Source organism: Hemiscyllium ocellatum, chromosome 39, assembly GCF_020745735.1.
Source record: "Hemiscyllium ocellatum isolate sHemOce1 chromosome 39, sHemOce1.pat.X.cur, whole genome shotgun sequence".
Taxonomy (NCBI): domain Eukaryota; kingdom Metazoa; phylum Chordata; class Chondrichthyes; order Orectolobiformes; family Hemiscylliidae; genus Hemiscyllium; species Hemiscyllium ocellatum.
In genome coordinates this window covers 35,260,238-35,277,828 of record NC_083439.1, presented here as the reverse complement: position 1 = coordinate 35,277,828, position 17,591 = coordinate 35,260,238, and the positions used below count along the sequence as shown (strand labels likewise).

At 50.7% G+C, this 17,591-nt stretch overlaps 1 protein-coding gene across 1 annotated transcript in view; it reads right to left on the bottom strand.

Moving 5' to 3' along the window:
* The window catches only part of LOC132834227 (transmembrane channel-like protein 3), a 72,240-nt gene that overhangs the window by 15,556 nt on the left and 39,093 nt on the right, over positions 1-17,591 (bottom strand). The window contains 5 exon segments of the mRNA XM_060852889.1: positions 2,335-2,590; positions 5,451-5,493; positions 5,590-5,668; positions 7,250-7,375; positions 7,503-7,613. Coding sequence (XP_060708872.1) covers positions 2,335-2,590; positions 5,451-5,493; positions 5,590-5,668; positions 7,250-7,375; positions 7,503-7,613 — 615 coding nt within the window.

Sequence of the window (17,591 nt, the reverse complement as noted above, 5' to 3'; positions counted from 1 at the left end):
CTTTGGATGCTGCCTGAACTGCTGTGCTCTTCCAGCACCACTAATCCAGAATTTTACCTACAGGCCACTAGGGCCTGTTGGACCTGCTTCACCACCCAGTATAATCATCGCTGATCTTCTATTTCAACGACATGTTCACATTTTCTCTTCATAACCGTTTATGTCATTGATACGTTTTTTACATACTGATCTCTTTCTTGAATGTACTCAGTGACCCAACTTCCATAGCCTCCTGTGGTAGCAAATTCCACAGATTGAACACCCTTTAAATGAAGAAATGTTTCCTCATCTCAGTCCAAAATGGTCAATTCCATATTCTAAGACAATGACTCCCAATTCAAGACTCTTCACCCAGGAGAAAAGACCCTCCTGGTTTATCCAGCCTTGTTTGAATTTAATATGTTTCAATCAGGTCCCCTCTCAATACTCCTAAAGTATAGTGAATACAGGACAATCACACCAATCTCTTCTCATGTACAAGTGTCCTACAATTCCCAGTACCCGCCCAGTGAATCTCTACTGTGTGTCATCTATAGCAAACATATTCTCTCTTAGGTAGGGAGACCACACAATATTCCAGGTGTGGTCTCACCACGCTCCTATATCACTGCAGTAAGACATCCCTATTTCTGAGTTGAAATCGTCTTGCAATAAAGGCCTATATACCACATATTTTCCTAATTGCTTGCTGTACCTGCCTGACTGCTTTCATTGACCGGTGCACAAAGACACTGCGATCCCTTTATACATCCACACTTCTCAATGCATCACCATTTATATAATACACTACCTTTCTGTTTATAATACTGAAGTCTATCACTTCATATTTATCCTTATTATAGTACATCTGCCATATGTTTGCCCACCTCAGTCAATTTGTCTAGAGCTCCCAGAAGCCTCCTTGCATTGTCCACAAACTCATAATCCCACTTTGCTTTGTGTCATCAGCAAGCTTGGAAATGTTACATTTGGCTCCCTAATTCAAGTCTATATATATATAAAATGTGAATAACTGGAGTCTAAGCACTGATCCCTGTGTACCCCACTGGTCACTACACGCCACCCAGAAGACGTCTCTTTTATTCCCACTCTGCTTCCGATCTGTCAACCAATCCTCAATCAATGCCAATGCTAACCCCAATCTCAGGAGCTTTAATTTTGCCCCTTAATTTCTTATATGGGACCTTAACCTTGCAAAACCCAAATACTCCATATCCACTGGGTCTTCCTTATCTATTCTACCAGGTTAGATCCTCAAACAGTTCTCATTGATTTTGTTAAGCAAAACTTCCCCTTTGTAAACCACAATGACTTTGTCTAATCCCATTAATGCTGTACAAATGTTTTGTTACCACTTTTCTTTTAATAATAGATTCTGGCACTTCCACATACTAATGCGAGGCTGTAATTCTGTTTGTTCTATCTCACCACCATCCGCCAATTGAATACTGACAAGCAAAGCCCATTATGGGCAATGCAAATGGGTCAGAGGAAGGGACTGAATCAAGATGGAGTTAGAGGGGGAAATAAAGCACTCTATTCCCCCTGGCGCCCACCTCTCTTTAAATGCACCCACAGTATTAACGGACATTGAGTACTCCTTCTCCAATGATATAGAGGCACGAGCATTATTATGGAAGATGGGCACTTTGTTGGGTATCACCTTTTAAATTTAATAAACATCATCTGAGTTACATCACTAGACTGTGTCCTATTGTCTGAGTAGGCAAGCGAGTAAATACTCAGATAAATTAGGTTAAAAAAAAGACTCCACCGTCTTATCCCTCCATATCTCCATAACCACATCCAGCCCTACAACCCTCCTCCAGCCCCACAACCCTCCAAGCTGTCAACACTTGGACAACTTGGATCTGCTGTGCACCCTAATTCCCAGTGCTCCCTCTGCAGCTGTCTAAATCCGAAGATCAAGAATCCCCTCTTCAAAACTCTCCATCTCTGTACACCTTGCTCCTCCTCTAAAGTGCTCCCTGAAATCTACCCCTTTTACTCAGCTTTCAAACTCCTCCGTTTTGGTGTTTTGGAATTCCAGTGGAAGATCCTGCACACTCAATAAGAAATCGAAGGAAAAGGAGAAAGAGAGACAGGGAAAAGTTTACCACACCCTTCTTCAGTGCAGACGTCAAGTGAATGCAGCTCAAGCTGAGAGATCCGGATGGTGGCTCACTCTTTTATCAAGCAGTTGCAACAATAACATTCCTGGGTTTATAAGGAAGCTCAGCAAGAGACATTTTAGCAGGTGGACCTCTTTTCTTAATGCATATTGAATCAGAGCTGTTAGTAAAGTTAGAAACAGAGGACTCAAAGTGCTCTGACCTTGGGAACGCATGCTCACGCTTGTGTCGTGAAGCTGCTGCTGTTGGCGTTTGAGTGAGGCTGGGAATCCGAGGGACATCCGCATGAGCCAGCTGTTGTGAAATACTCGGAATGTGACTCCCTGCACTGACCGGGGAGTCAACATTCGCAACACTCCCGTTCCTCCGAGGTGATGACTGAAGTGAAGACTCCTGGCTGCCCACCTCACTCTCACGTTCTGTTTTCTTGTCACCATCTTCCAAATGTTGGAATCGCGCTGGGAAAAGAAGATAAGCAAACCCTTTAGCAATGACCTTGCTACCTGATATTTACTCAGTTAAATCCAATTGCCCTGGATATAACAAGTACAGCATTGTTCTGCTACATCATGCCACAATATGTAATATGTGCAAACCTCTGTGCGCTCAAAAGCTTGGATCCAAAATTCCAACAAATGCTTGACACAATTTTCTAACTAAGTGAAAGATAACAGCGTTGTCGGATTGCTGAACCATAGGGGGTTGCTCTTTGCAAACCAGTAATCCAGCCAACTGAGCTAAATGACCCTCAAAATGCAAGACCCCTGTCAAATAAGGATCTTTATTATGAATCAAGAGTTCTGCTTCTGGTATCTGAGCATCACTGACAAACATCCATATTCCATACAACTTCTGTTTTTCTGTTAGATTATATTCTGTGAGGCCTCATTCCTGATGAAAGGCCTTTGAACGAAACGTCGATTTTCTTGCTCCTCGGATGTTGCCTGACCAGCAGTGCTTTTCCAATCTTGACTGATCTCCAGCATCTGCAGTACTGACCTCCACCCTGTTTTTCTGTGAGGTGGCTGGGAGTTTTTAAATTCATTCACAGGGTGTAGGCCTCACTGGCTAGGCCAGTATTTATTGCCCAGAGAGCAATCAAAAGTCAACCACATTGCTGTGGGTCTAGAGTCACATGTAGGCCAGACCAGGTAAGGATGATGGTTTCCTTCCCTATAGGACGTTAGTGAACCGCATGGGTTTTTTCTGACAATCAACAGCGGATTCATGTTCATCAGTTGACTGTTAATTCCATACACTTTTTTAAAATTAAAATTAAATTTAAATTCCACCATCTGCCGTGGTAGGATTTGAATTTGGTTCCCCATAACATCCTGGGTGTCTGAAGTAACAGTCCAGTGATAACGCCACTACACAAACACCCAAACACACCTTATACTTTGCCACTAACACAGTCCAGGTCTGACTTTTACCTTTCTTGCTCCTCGGATGCTGCCTGACCAGGAGCAGGATGCTGCCTTGGATCTCATTGATCCAAGGTTTCACTTCCCTGAATACGCAGGAAGTTATCTACACCATTACCTCTCAACTGTACATCATTCAGGTTCCAGAGTAACTCAATACACCCCTAAGTATTAATAGAGTTAACTATTCTTTAAAATAATGTTATGGGATATTGTGTGTTCACCTGGACAGGCAGATGGATCCTTAGTTTAACACCTCATTTGAACATTGGAACCTCTGACAATGCAATGACTTGGCAGAGTCAGTTTAAGGTGCTTGAATCGTATTCAAATGACTGTTAGATTGAGATGGGAGCTGGAGGGTTGGTCATTCATCATTAACACTGGGCTGGTGTCCTGGTAAAATGGAGATAGGCATTCCGGCCTGCTACCCTCAGCAACTTCCAACCTCCATTACCACATGGTGCCAGCTCTCTGTGGTGAGCCAGAATCTCTCTCACTGCCCCCCTCAACCACTCCCCCGTTTCCTTGAAATGGGTGGGAACCATTTTTAAAGGGGTCACGTCTGTCGAGTCAAAGTTTTGCAACTTCATCCTCCCTCCCTCCATGAATATCCAGTCCTGAAGTGTGGAAGAGGTGCTGATATTCTAACAAATGTCAATGCGTTCCTAAGGCCAGGAAGAAAATGGAGGGGGAGAATGGACTCATTTTCTTCGTTTTTTAATTGGGCATCTCCAGATGGATGATTCTAGACTCTTCATAATAAACATGGGTCTGAAATAGGATCCTTCCAAATCTCCAACTTCCCTTTTGATGAATAAGGCTCTCACTTGGGTGCGCAGGATATTTTTGAAATAGAATCCCTACAGCATGGAAACAGGTCCTTCGACCCAACAAGTCCACACCAACCCTCTGGAGAGTATCCTAACCAAATCCATTCCCCTACCCTATTACTCTACATTTACCCCGACTAACCTACACATCCCTGAACGCTATGGGCAATTTAACATGGCCAATTCACCTGACCTGCACATCTTTGGACTGTGGGAGGAAACCCACGCAGACACAGGGAGAATGTGCAAACTCCACACAGACAGTCACCTGAGGCCAATCACAGACAAGTGGGGCAAGTTTAGTCTGGGAAATTCAGTCAGCGCAGACGAATTGGACCAAAAGATAAAACTGAGGGCTGCAGATGCTGGAGGTCAGAGTCTAGATTAGAGTGGTGCTGGAAAAGCACAGCAGGTCAGGCAGCATCCCAGGAGCGGGAACATCGATGTTTGGAATGATGAAGGGCTTTTGCCTGAAACATCGATTCTCCTGCTCTTCGGATGCTGCCTGACCTGCTGTGCTTTTCCAGCACCACTCTAACTAAATTGGACCAAAGGATCTGTTTCCATGTTGTATGACTCTATGAATCTGCACAATGGAATGTCTGCTGCATTTAATAAATAGCATGAAGTGATAGATTTGTTAGAGTCATAGAGATAGAACATAGAACACAGAACAATACAGCACAGAACAGGCCCTTCGGCCCATGATGTTGTGCCAAACATTTGTCCTAGCTTAAGCACCTATCCATGTACCTATCCAATTGCCGCTTAAAGGTCACCAATGATTCTGACTCTGCCACTCCCACAGGCAGCACATTCCATGCCCCCACCACTCTCTGGGTAAAGAACCTACCCCTGACATCCCCCCTATACCTTCCACCCTTCACCTTAAATTTATGTCGCCTGGTAACACTCTGAAATTGGACACTCTGAGATGGACAGCACAGAAACAGACTCTTCAGTCCAACTCATCCATGCTAACCAGATTATAGCATTTGGGACTAGATTAATTTAGGATATCTGGATAGGTAATTTGGATATGAACTGAGAAATTCTCCTACCAACTGCCATCTGGAATACTTTCTTTTTATCCTCTGTTCGTTCCTGCAGATAGAAAAGACACAAACATTGACATCTGTTCTCTGTTCTAATAGGATTCACAACTGTGCAAAATCTCGAAAGGTCAGAGCTGATACGTACAACTTGGAGCTGCATCCTGAGCTGGTTATTGGTAAACTTCAGTGAGCGTGCAATGGACTGGAGATAATATATCAACATACTAGAAGAAAAGGACCCAGTTAACAGACACATAACATGAGCTGAAAATATCCATGTTAATAACATCTTTCCAATGTTGCCTACATCAGTACACTATGTAAGGGTTAGTTTTGCCAGTCTGCAGTACATCTGAGCTGTACTCAACCAAGCTTTGGTCACAGGAAGCATTGGCTGTGTCCATCAAGATCTTCTCCTGAACAGTTTTAATGGAGAAGAAAGAAGGCAGCGTTTCACAGACACAGCAAAGTACTCTCAAAGCACAGGCATTGTTGTCATGCAGAAAATGCAGTAACTAATTTAGATCCAGTCAGTTCCCACAAACAGAAGTGTAAAGGTGACCAGATAATCTGCTTGTTGGTTGAGCTCATAACAGAACAGCTCCCTTTTTTGAAATAGTTTAATGAGATTCTTTACGTGAAACCATGTTTGTGTAACTGAGCAGGAAGGATGCTGCATGGCCAATGAAGTTACGCTGACAGACTGGATTAATGCTGACAAAATCTCTGGACGCCATTGTATAATGTCATCCAGTCACCACTGACAGCGAACCATTGTACTTGGAGTGGACAACGTTCTCCAATCCCACTCCAAAAGCTTGAATCATGTCTAGGCTGACAATTCCAAGCAGCAGCGAGGCAGCACTATACCAGCGAAACCGCCTTCTTTCAAATGAGACATTAAAATGAGCTTCCATCTGTCCTCTCAGGTAGATGTAAAAGATTCCGTGGAACCGGTGGAGGCAAACATGATGGGCCAAATGGCCTCATTCTGCACTGTAACGATTCTGTGATTCTACAATCCCGTGGAGTCACAGTTAAGAATTAATTCCATTACTATGGGGTCTAGAGTTACATATAGGCCAGGTCAGGTAAGAATGGCAGATTTCCTTCCCTGAGGAATTAGTTTTTTTTTTAACAACAGTATGGTCACCATGAAGTGGACCTTTTAATTCAGATTTTTATTGAACTCAAATTTTACCATCTCCCATGGTGGGATTTGAGCTCATGTTCCCAGAATCATTGAATCCCTGAAGTACAAGAAGAGGCCCATCGAGTCCTATATCAACCCTCCAAAGAGCATCTCACCGTCTCCCCGGAATCCTGCACTTCCCATGGCTAATCCATGGAGCCTACACTTTTATGGACTGTTGGAAGAAACTGGAGCATCTGACAGAAACACACACCTTACAAGGAGAATGGCAAACTCCACAGAGACAGACAGACAGACAGTCGCCTGAGGGTGGAATCAAACCCGGGTCTCTGGTGTTGTGAGGCAGCAGTGCTAACTACTGAGCAACCATGTGGTAAATCACTAGCCTGAACTTCTGGATTACTAGTCTAATGACATTTCCACAACACCAAAACATGCAAAAGAAAATGCAATTTTGTCATTGCCTCTCTCTGTCGAAATATCAAATGGTAGAAATAACAAGTACCTCACTCATTCCTCTCATCCTTTCCAGGGGCTTTTTAATGGTAAGTCATTTCATTGTACTTTGCACACAAGGGACAATAAAGGTTGCAAAGTTTACGACATGTAAAGAGCCATAAATATAGTCTCACAGAGCCAAGTCTGTACTTACAAGAGCAGCAGGAGTGCAGGGAGAGCCACCACAGGGCTGGTGACATAACTCATCATGGTGTTAAACCAGCCAGGGAAATCATTGACGATTGTCTCTGATATAATGTCATAAATTTTATCTTGACCACTGTTTAAGAAGGAGAACAAAATCAGGATGAACATTGCTGTAATGGCTCTCAACGAACAGGGTTTCCTGTTCTATCGTTGACAATAAGAACCTTTATGTGAAAACCTTTTTGTCAAAAGTCTGTTACCTAAATGGCCCACAGCTAGGAGAGGGTCGGTATCTCGCAATAGCAAAGACAGTTGGTAGCATACACAAGAAAAGCATGAACAGAGTCATGGCCAGGTAGAAATTGTTAGATCTGGGAGGAAAGAAAATGCACAGTTCATTAGATCTGTTTGCTGTTTATCATGACTGATGCAACACTGGGTACTATCATGGGGCCCCCACTCTCACTGTGGAACGTAATTCACTGACACAATGAAACAAATTGGGGGGAGAAATCACTGCCTTTGGATCAGGCAGACCTAACCAATTGGAGACAAAATTGGCTTAAAGATAGGAGGCAGAGGCTGGTGGCAGAGGACTGGACTCGATTGGAGGCCTGTGACCAGTGGTGTGCCGCAATGATTGGTGCTGGGTCCACTGCTTTTCGTCATTTATGTAAATAATTTGGATGTGAACGGAGAAGGCATAGTTCATAAGTATGCAGATGACACCAAAATTGGAGGTGGAATGGACAGTGATAAAGGGCATCTCAGAATACGATGGGACCTTGGTCATATGGGCCAATGGGCTGAGGAGTGGCAAATGGAGTTTAATTTAGACTAATTTGAGGTGTTCAATTTTGATAAGACAAATCAGGGCAGGTCCTATCGGCTGAGTGGGCAGTCTTGGCAAGAGTTGTCAAACAAAGAGACCTTGACATTCAGGCTCATAGTTCCTCGAAAGTGGAGTCACAGGTAGATGAGATAGTGAAGAAGACACTTGGTATGTTTGCCTTTATTGATCAGTGCATTGACTATAGAAGTTGGGAAGTCACGTTGCGGCTGTACAGGAAGTTGCCTCGGTCATTATTGGAATACTGCATGCAATTCTGGTCTCCCTGCTACAGGAAATATATTGCTAAACTTGAAAGGGTTCAGAAAAGATTAACAAGAATATTGTCGGGGTTGGAAGATTTGAGCTATAAGGAGAGGTTGAATAGGGCTGGGATTATTTTCCTTGGAGTGTCAGAGGCTGGGGGGTGACTTTATAGAGGTTTATAAAATCATGAGGGACATGGATAAGCCATGGTCTTTTTTTCCAGGGTGGGGGAGTCCAAACCTAGAGGTCATAGGTTTACAATGAGAGGGAAAAGATTTGAAAGGGTACCAAAGGGCAACTTTTTCACGCAGAGGGTGGTATGTGTATGGAATGAGCTGCCAGAGGAAGTGGTGGAAGCTGGTACAATTACAGCATTTAAAAGGCATCTGGATGGGGATATGAATAGGAATGGTTTGGAGGGGTATGGACCAAGAGCTGGCAAATGGGACTAGATTAATTTAGGATATCTGCTTGGCATGGACAAGTTGGACTGAAGTGTCTGTTTCCATGCTGTACAACTCTATGACTCCCAATTTTCAGGCAGTTAAAATCATTCTTAGATCTGAAAACAACAGACTATAAATGCTGAAAATCTGACACAAAAACAGAAAGACACATAAATACTCTGGCAACATGTGTGGAGAGAAAGAACAAACATTTCAAGTTGTTCATCTTTCATCCAAACAGAAAACTCCCACCTCATAATCCAGGTCTCCATTGTATGGGACTGATGCTATGGTGTGGTCTCAATGAAGTTATCTTCAGTCAAAGTACTCAGTACTCACTCACTTTATCCAACTTGGTGACCAAAGTTCACAGCTCTGTCCCAGTGAGAATGAGGGCTAAATGATCCCCATTCTCTGGGAATAACCCGCTTGATTTAGACCCCGAGGACTTAGGGGGAAAACACATTCAAGAATAACAAATCTTCAGATGAGGTAAGAAATTCAAAGAGATTATATCCTTGTCTACATAAACCAGAACATTATAAAAGGAAGCTATTTAGCCTTTCATACCAGCTCTGTGAAAGGGTGATCCTATTCTCCTAGTGTTTCGGGTCGGCCCTGCCATTTTTTTTTCTCCTTTCCTAATGATTTGAATATTATTTTTGAACTGTGCCTATTCACTTCCGTTCCCAATCTGAGTGACTCACTGGTTGAAGGTACCTCTTGCTTTCTGTCCCTTGGTTCTTTTACCAGTGATCTTAAGTCGGTTTCTTCTGGTTGTCAAACCTATGCAAGGCAAGTGGAATAAACTCTGACCAAAACAACGACTATATCAGAGCAAGAGCTGGATTAACATTTGCTTTACACTTGAGGAGAGAGAGCACAGACATAAGCTACTCTTTAAATCTAGGGGCATTGCTGGAGCCTTCATCTACACTTTTGTTATCTCTGGTTTTGACCTTCCTGATACACTCCTGACCACTCTGAAAATTTGATGTCACCTTGAATTGTCCTTCAAATCTCAATTCATAGTATCCCCCTTTTCACCTCTCACTCTATTCACTGGTCTACCTCAGTTCCCAGATTGGCAATTGTCGATTTTAAAGTTCCCATCCCTTGGGAGGAGCTTTATGGAGGTGACAGGGGTCTTGGATCTGGACAGTGAGAAAGACCCACACTGGTGCTACATGCAACTCAGGCAGTTGAGAGTGGGCCTTCACAGGATCAGGAACACGGGGTGAAAGCATAGTTTCACTCAAGACTGAGAGTGGTGTTGTTCTGCTGTTAGGACACTCACAAACCTTAGGCTCCCCACACAGCACAAGGCCCAGCTGCTACTGGGTTAATGCCAACAACTGTGAGAAGAGGCCAACTGGGCATTAATTGCCTGTTTGAGGGGTTTACTTAGCATTGGGACCGGAAGACTGTCAATGAGCCTTTCCAGCATGAATTAACTTGGGGAGCGTGGGCTGGTGGTTAGGTGGGTAGCTTGCTGCTTGACTAAATGAAACCCAGAATCAAAATCCCCACTCATCTCACTAATAGCCTACGCGAATTCACATTTTACAATTTACACTCAGCTAAAAGGAAAGAAAATCAGGAACAGATTGTAAATCAATGTCTTACTTCATCGAGGGTCTCCATATTTAAATCTGAACCGATCCAGGAGTAAAAATATTGGTGGGATAGGTGAAGAGATTTTGTTGAAAAAGAATCCAGACCTTGTAAACTTTGAGGTATGCTTTCTAATTTAGTGCCACCTCCTAACAGTCTCTAGGCAGGCCATCTTTCCTACCGGCATTCAAACCTGCATGGGCCATGTCCACCGCATCCTCCCCATTCCAGTGCAAGTCCCTTTCTAGCCCTGAGCAGATATTCTACACCCTGAGATCAGGCAGACAACACCACCGTTGGGACTCTCTCTGTTAGTGACAGAGAACAGTGGAAATATCCTGCTCTACACTGTCACCTACCATCAATACCACATTCCCTCTGGTTTCTACACTTGAATGGTTTCAACAAAGAAAATGAAAAAAAGAACAGTGCAGCACAGGAACAGACCCTTCGGCCCACCAAGACAATCCTGACACATACATTCATAAGATAGAGGAGCAGAATTAGGCCATTCGGCCCATTGAGTCTGCACTGCCATTCGATCATGGCTGATATGCTCCTCACCTCCATTTCCCTGCCTTCTCTCTATACTCCTTAAACCCATTACCAATTAAAACTCTGTCTAACCCCTCCTTAAATTAACTCACTGTCCCAGCATCCACAGTACTTTGGGATAGTGATTTCCACAGATTCACAACTCTTTGGGAGAAGTAGTTTCTCCTAAACTCTGTTTTAAATTTGTTACCCCTTATCCGAAGACTATGACCCTTCGTCCTGGAATGCCCCACAAGTGGAAGCATCTGCTCCATGTCTATTTGATCCACACCTTTAATCATCTTGAACGCCTCAATTTGATCTCCCCTCGTTCTTCTAAATTTCAGAGAGTATCGGCCTAAGCTGTTCAATCTCTCTTCATATGACAAACCCCTCATCTCTGGGATTCATCTAGTGACCCTCCTCTGAGTGGCCTCCAATGCCACTACATCTTTCCTCAAATAAGGGGACCATAGCAGTGCACAATACTCCATGTGCGGTCTCATCAATCCCTTGTATAGTTGCAACAATATTCCCTCATATTTTAACATTACCTTTATACTCTATTCCTTTAGCTATAAAAGTTAACCTTTCATTTGCTTTCTTTATTGTCTACATACCTGCGTACTAGTTTTCTGTGACTCATGAACAAGGATAGTTGAATCCCTCTACACCAGAGCACCCCGAAATCTCTCCCCATTTAGATAATAGATCGCCTTTCCATTTTTCTGACCAAACTGCATGTCCTCATACTTATCCACATAACCTACATCTGCCACATTTGGCCCACTCTCCTAACCTATCTACAGAGGCATCTCGATTATCTGAATATCAATTATCCGAATAGTGGATTATCCAAAGGAGATCTTGAGGTCCTGATAGAAACATTACATCAAAGACGCGTTTCCAACAGTGATCGGGTCTTTTGCTGACAGTGTTTAAATAGGCACGGTCTCCAAATGACTGACTTCCCGCCCTCTCTCTCTCTCTCCCCCCACACTTTCTCTCGAGCTCTACAAAGGAGTAAACCCTAAACCCCCCCTTCCCCAGATAATCTGACCAACATTGTCCTGTACAGGGCACAGGTAGAATCTGACAAAAGGTTGCAGCAAAAAGTTGCGTGTGTCAGCAGTCTTGTTGGTGTACGGGCCGGCTGCCCCGGGGGCGGGCAAGGGGCGGTGTTGGACAGGGTTCTGGGGGCGGGCAAGGGGTGGTGTTGGACAGGGTTCGGGGGGCGGGCGGGGGGTGGTGTTTGACAGGGTCCTGGAGGCGGGCGGGGGGTGGTGTTTGACAGGGTTCTGGGGGCGGGCGGGGGGTGGTGTTGGACAGGGTTCTGGGGGCGGGCCGTGGACGGTGTTGGACAGGGTTCTGGGGGCGGGCGGGGGGTGGTGTTTGACAGGGTTCTGGGGGCGGGTGGGGGGTGGTGTTGGACAGGGTTCAGGGGGCGGTCAGGGACAGTGTTGGACAGGATTCTGGGGGTGGGCGGGGGGTGGTGTTGGACAGGGTTCTGGGGGCGGGCGGGGGATGGTGTTGGACAGGGTTCTGGGGGTGGGTGGGGGGTGGTGTTGGACAGGGTTCTGCGGGCGGGCGGGGATTGTGTTGGACAGGGTTCTGGGGGCGGGCGGGGGACGGTGTTGGACAGGGTTCTGGGGGCGGTCAGGGACCGTGTTGGACAGGGTTCTGGGGGCGGGCAAGGGGTGGTGTTGGACAGGGTTCTGGGGGCGGGCAAGGGGTGGTGTTGGACAGGGTTCTGGGGGCGGGCAAGGGGTGGTGTTGGACAGGGTTCTGGGGGTGGTCAGGGACAGTGTTGGACAGGGTTCTGGGGGCGGTCAGGGTCAGTGTTGGACAGTGTTCTGGGGGCGGTCAGGGTCAGTGTTGGACAGGGTTCTGGGAGTGGTCAGGGTCAGTGTTGGACAGGGTTCTGGGGGCGGGCGGGGGACGGTGTTGGACAGGGTTCTGGGGGTGGGCGGAGAGCGGTGTTGGACAGGGTTCTGGGGGTGGGCGGGGGGTGGTGTTGGACAGGGTTCTGGGGGCGGTCAGGGACCGTGTTGGACAGGGTTCTGGGGGAGGTCAGGGACGGTGTTGGACAGGTTTCTGGGGGCGGGCGGGAGACGGTGTTGGACAGGGTTCTGGGGGCGGTCAGGGACCGTGTTGGACAGGGTTCTGGGGGTGGGCGGGGAGCGGTGTTGGACAGGGTTCTGGGGGTGGGCGGGGAGCGGTGTTGGACAGGGTTCTGGGGGTGGGCAGGGGGTGGTGTTGGACAGGGTTCTGGGGGCGGTCAGGGACCGTGTTGGACAGGGTTCTGGGGGAGGTCAGGGACGGTGTTGGACAGGTTTCTGGGGGCGGGCGGGGAACGGTGTTGGACAGGGTTCTGGGGGCGGTCAGGGACCGTGTTGGACAGGGTTCTGGGGGAGGTCAGGGACGGTGTTGGACAGGTTTCTGGGGGCGGGCGGGGAACGGTGTTGGACAGGGTTCTGGGGGCGGGCGGGGGACGGTGTTGGACAGGGTTCTGGGGGCGAGCGGGGGGTGGTGTTGGACAGGGTTCTGGGGGTGGTCAGGGACAGTGTTGGACAGGGTTCTGGGGGCGGGCAGGGGACGGTGTTGGACAGGGTTCTGGGGGCGGTCAGGGACAGTGTTGGACAGGGTTCTGGCGGCAGGCGGGGGGTGGTGTTGGACAGGGTTCTGGGGGCGGGCGGGGGGTGGTGTTGGACAGGGTTCTGGGGGCAGTCAGGGACGGTGTTGGACAGGGTTCTGGGGGCGGGTGGGGGTGGTGTTGGACAGGGTTCTGGGGGCGGGCGGGGGGTGGTTTTGGACAGGGGTCTGGGGGCGGGCGGGGGGTGGTGTTGGACAGGGTTCTGGGGGCGGTCAGGGACAGTGTTGGACAGGGTTCTGGGGGCAGTCAGGGACAGTGTTGGACAGGGTTCTGGGGGCAGGCGGGGGGTGGTGTTGGACAGGGTTCTGGGGGCGGGCGGGGGGTGGTTTTGGACAGGGGTCTGGGGGCGGTCAGGGACAGTGTTGGACAGGGTTCTGGGGGCGAGCGGGGATGGCGGTGTTGGACAGGCTTCTAAGGGTGGGTGGGTGTTGGACAGGGTTCTGGGGGCGGGGGATGGTTTTGGACAGGGTTTTAGGGTTGGGCGGGGGTACAGTCTTGGACAGGGTTCTGGGGGCGGGGAGGCGGTGTTGGACAGGGTACTGGGGGTGGATGGGGGGCATGGTGTTGGACAGGGTTCTGGGGTCGGGGGGTGGTGTTGGACAGGGTTCTGGGGTCGGGGGTTGGTGTTGGACAGAATCCTGGGGGCGGGCGGGGTGGCGTGGTGTTGGACAAGGTTCTGGGGTCGGGGGGTGGTGTTGGACAGGGTTCTGGGGGCGGGCGGGGGACAGTGTTGGACAGGATTGTGGGGCGGGCGGGGTGGTAGTGTTGGACAGGGTTCTGGGGGTGCTTGGGGGGTGCGGTGTTGGGCAGGGTTCTGGGGGCGGTGGGGGGCGTGGTGTTGGACAGGGTTCTGTGGGCGGGCAGGCAGGTGGGTGTTGGACAGGGTGGTGGGGGCGAGCGGGGATGGCGGTGTTGGACAGGCTTCTAAGGTGGGGAGGTTGTGTTGGACAGGGTTCTGCGGGTGGGTGGTGGGTGTTGGACAGGGTTCTGGGGGTGGGTGGTGAGTGTTGGACAGGGTTCTGGGGGCGGTCAGGGGGCGGTGTTGGACAGGGTTCTGGGGGCGGGGGTTGGTGTTGGTCAGGGTTCTGGGGGCAGGGGGCGGTGTTGGACAGGGTTCTGGGACAGGGGGCAGTGTTGGACAGGGTTCTGGGGTTGGTGTTGGACAGGGTTCTGGGGGCAGGGGGCGGTGTTGGACAGGGTTCTTGGGGCGGGGGTTGGTGTTGGACAGGGTTCTGGGGGCAGGGGGCGGTGTTGGACAGGGTTCTGGGGGCAGGGGGTTGGTGTTAACAGGGTTCTGGGGCCAGGGGACGGTGTTGGACAGGGTTCTGGGGGCGGGGGTGTGGACGGTGTTGGACAGGGTTCTGGGGGCAGGTGGGGGGTGGTGTTGGACAGGTTTCTGGGGGCGGGCGGGGGACGGTGTTGGACAGGGTTCTGGGGGCAGGCGGGGGTGGTGTTGGACAGGGTTCTGGGGGCGGGCGGGGGATGGTGTTGGACAGGGTCCTGGGGGCAGGCGGGGGGGTGGTGTTGGACAGGGTTCTGGGGGCGGGCGGGGGGTGGTGTTGGACAGGGTTCTGGGGGCAGGCGGGGGGGTGGTGTTGGACAGGGTTCTGGGGGCGGGCGGGGGGTGTTGTTGGACAGGGTTCTGGGGGCGGTCAGGGACAGTGTTGGACAGGGTTCTGGGGGTGGGCGGGGGTGGTGTTGGACAGGGTTCTGGGGGCGGTCAGGGACAGTGTTGGACAGGGTTCTGGGGGCAGGCGGGGGGGTGGTGTTGGACAGGGTTCTGGGGGCGGGCGGGGGGTGGTGTTGGACAGGGTTCTGGGGGCGGTCAGGGACAGTGTTGGACATGGTTCTGGGGGCGAGCGGGGGGTGGTGTTGGACAGGGTTCTGGGGGCGGTCAGGGACAGTGTTGGACAGGGTTCTGGGGGCGAGCGGGGATGGTGGTGTTGGACAGGCTTCTAAGGGTGGGTGGGTGTTGGACAGGGTTCTGGGGGCGGGGGATGGTTTTGGACAGGGTTTTAGGGTTGGGCGGGGGTGCGGTCTTGGACAGGGTTCTGGGGGCGGGGAGGCGGTGTTGGACAGGGTACTGGGGGTGGATGGGGGGGCATGGTGTTGGACAGGGTTCTGGGGCCGGGGGGTGGTGTTGGACAGGGTTCTGGGGTCGGGGGGTGGTGTTGGACAGGGTTCTGGGGTCGGGGGTTGGTGTTGGACAGGATCCTGGGGGCGGGCGGGGTGGCATGGTGTTGGACAAGGTTCTGGGGTCGGGGGGTGGTGTTGGACAGGATTCTGGGGGCGGGCGGGGGACAGTGTTGGACAGGATTGTGGGGCGGGTGGGGTGGTAGTGTTGGACAGGGTTCTGGGGGTGCTTGGGGGGTGCGGTGTTGGGCAGGGTTCTGGGGGCGGGTGGGGGGCGTGGTGTTGGACAGGGTTCAGGGGGCGGGCAGGCAGGTGGGTGTTGGACAGGGTGGTGGGGGCGAGCGGGGATGGCGGTGTTGGACAGGCTTCTAAGGTGGGGCGGTTGTGTTGGACAGGGTTCTGGGGGTGGGTGGTGGGTGTTGGACAGGGTTCTGGGGGTGGGTGGTGAGTGTTGGACAGGGTTCTGGGGGCGGTCAGGGGGCGGTGTTGGACAGGGTTCTGGAGGCGGGGGTTGGTGTTGGACAGGGTTCTGGGGGTGGGGGTTGGTGTTGGACAGGGTTCTGGGGGTGGGGGTTGGTGTTGGACAGGGTTCTGGGGGCAGGGGGTGGTGTTGGACAGGGTTCTGGGGGCAGGGGGTTGGTGTTGGACAGGGTTCTGGGGGCAGGGGGCGGTGTTGGACAGGGTTCTGGGGGCGGGGGGCGGTGTTGGACAGGGTTCTGGGGGCAGGGGGCGGTGTTGGACAGGGTTCTGGGGGCAGGGGGTTGGTGTTGGACAGGGTTCTGGGGGCAGGGGGCGGTGTTGGACAGGGTTCTGGGGGCGGGGGGGCGGTGTTGGACAGGGATCTGGGGGCAGGGGCCATTGTTGGACAGGGTTCTGGGGGCAGGGGTTGGTGTTGGACAGGGTTCTGGGGGTGGGGGGATGGTGTTGGACAGGGTTCTGGGGGTGGGGGGATGGTGTTGGACAGGGTTCTGGGGGCAGGGGGTTGGTGTTGGACAGGGTTCTGGGGGCAGGGGGTGGTGTTGGACAGGGTTCTGGGGGCAGGGGGTTGGTGTTGGACAGGGTTCTGGGGGCAGGGGGTTGGTGTTGGACAGGGTTCTGGGGGCAGGGGGTTGGTGTTGGACAGGGTTCTGGGGGCGGGGGTGGTGTTGGACAGGGTTCTGGGGGCGGGGGTGTGGTGTTGGACAGGGTTCTGGGGGCGGGGGGGTGGTGTTGGACAGGGTTCTGGGGGTGGGGGGATGGTGTTGGACAGGGTTCTGGGGGCGGTGAGGGGGTGGTACTGGGGGCAGGGGCTCACGCGCTGTGTGTTGGGGCGCGGTGTGGAATCGGATTGGGGGCAGGGTGTTGGGTTGGATGGGGCGGGGATCGGTGTTGGACGGAGTTGTGGGTGGGGGTGATGGGGTTGGAATACGTGATTGTGTGCGGGCGGGTTCGGAGGACCGGGTTGTGGGGGGTGGGGAACGGGGTCAGGGCAGCTGGTTGTGGGCAAGAGGTGGGGTTTGGGTTGCTGTTGGGGAGGGGGTTTCGCGCACTGTGTGCTGGTGCTAGTCTCCTGCTAAACTCCGAGCCCCAGAGCAAAGGCATTGAATTGATTAACCGAATAATCAATAACCCGAACGATATACTGCCCGCCGATCTCATTCACAAGGTTCATTTGCAAGGTTCTTATTTCCTCACTGCAATTTACCATCCTGCTTATTTTTGTGCCATCTGCAAATCTGGCTTCAGAGCTTTCCATCCCTGTATCCATGTCATGAATGTAGTGTGTAAATATTTGAGGCCTAAAGACTGAACCCTGTGATACCCCACTAGTTACTTCTTGTCATAAAAAAAACATTTACCCAGACTCTCTCTCTTCTGTTCATCAGCCAGTCAC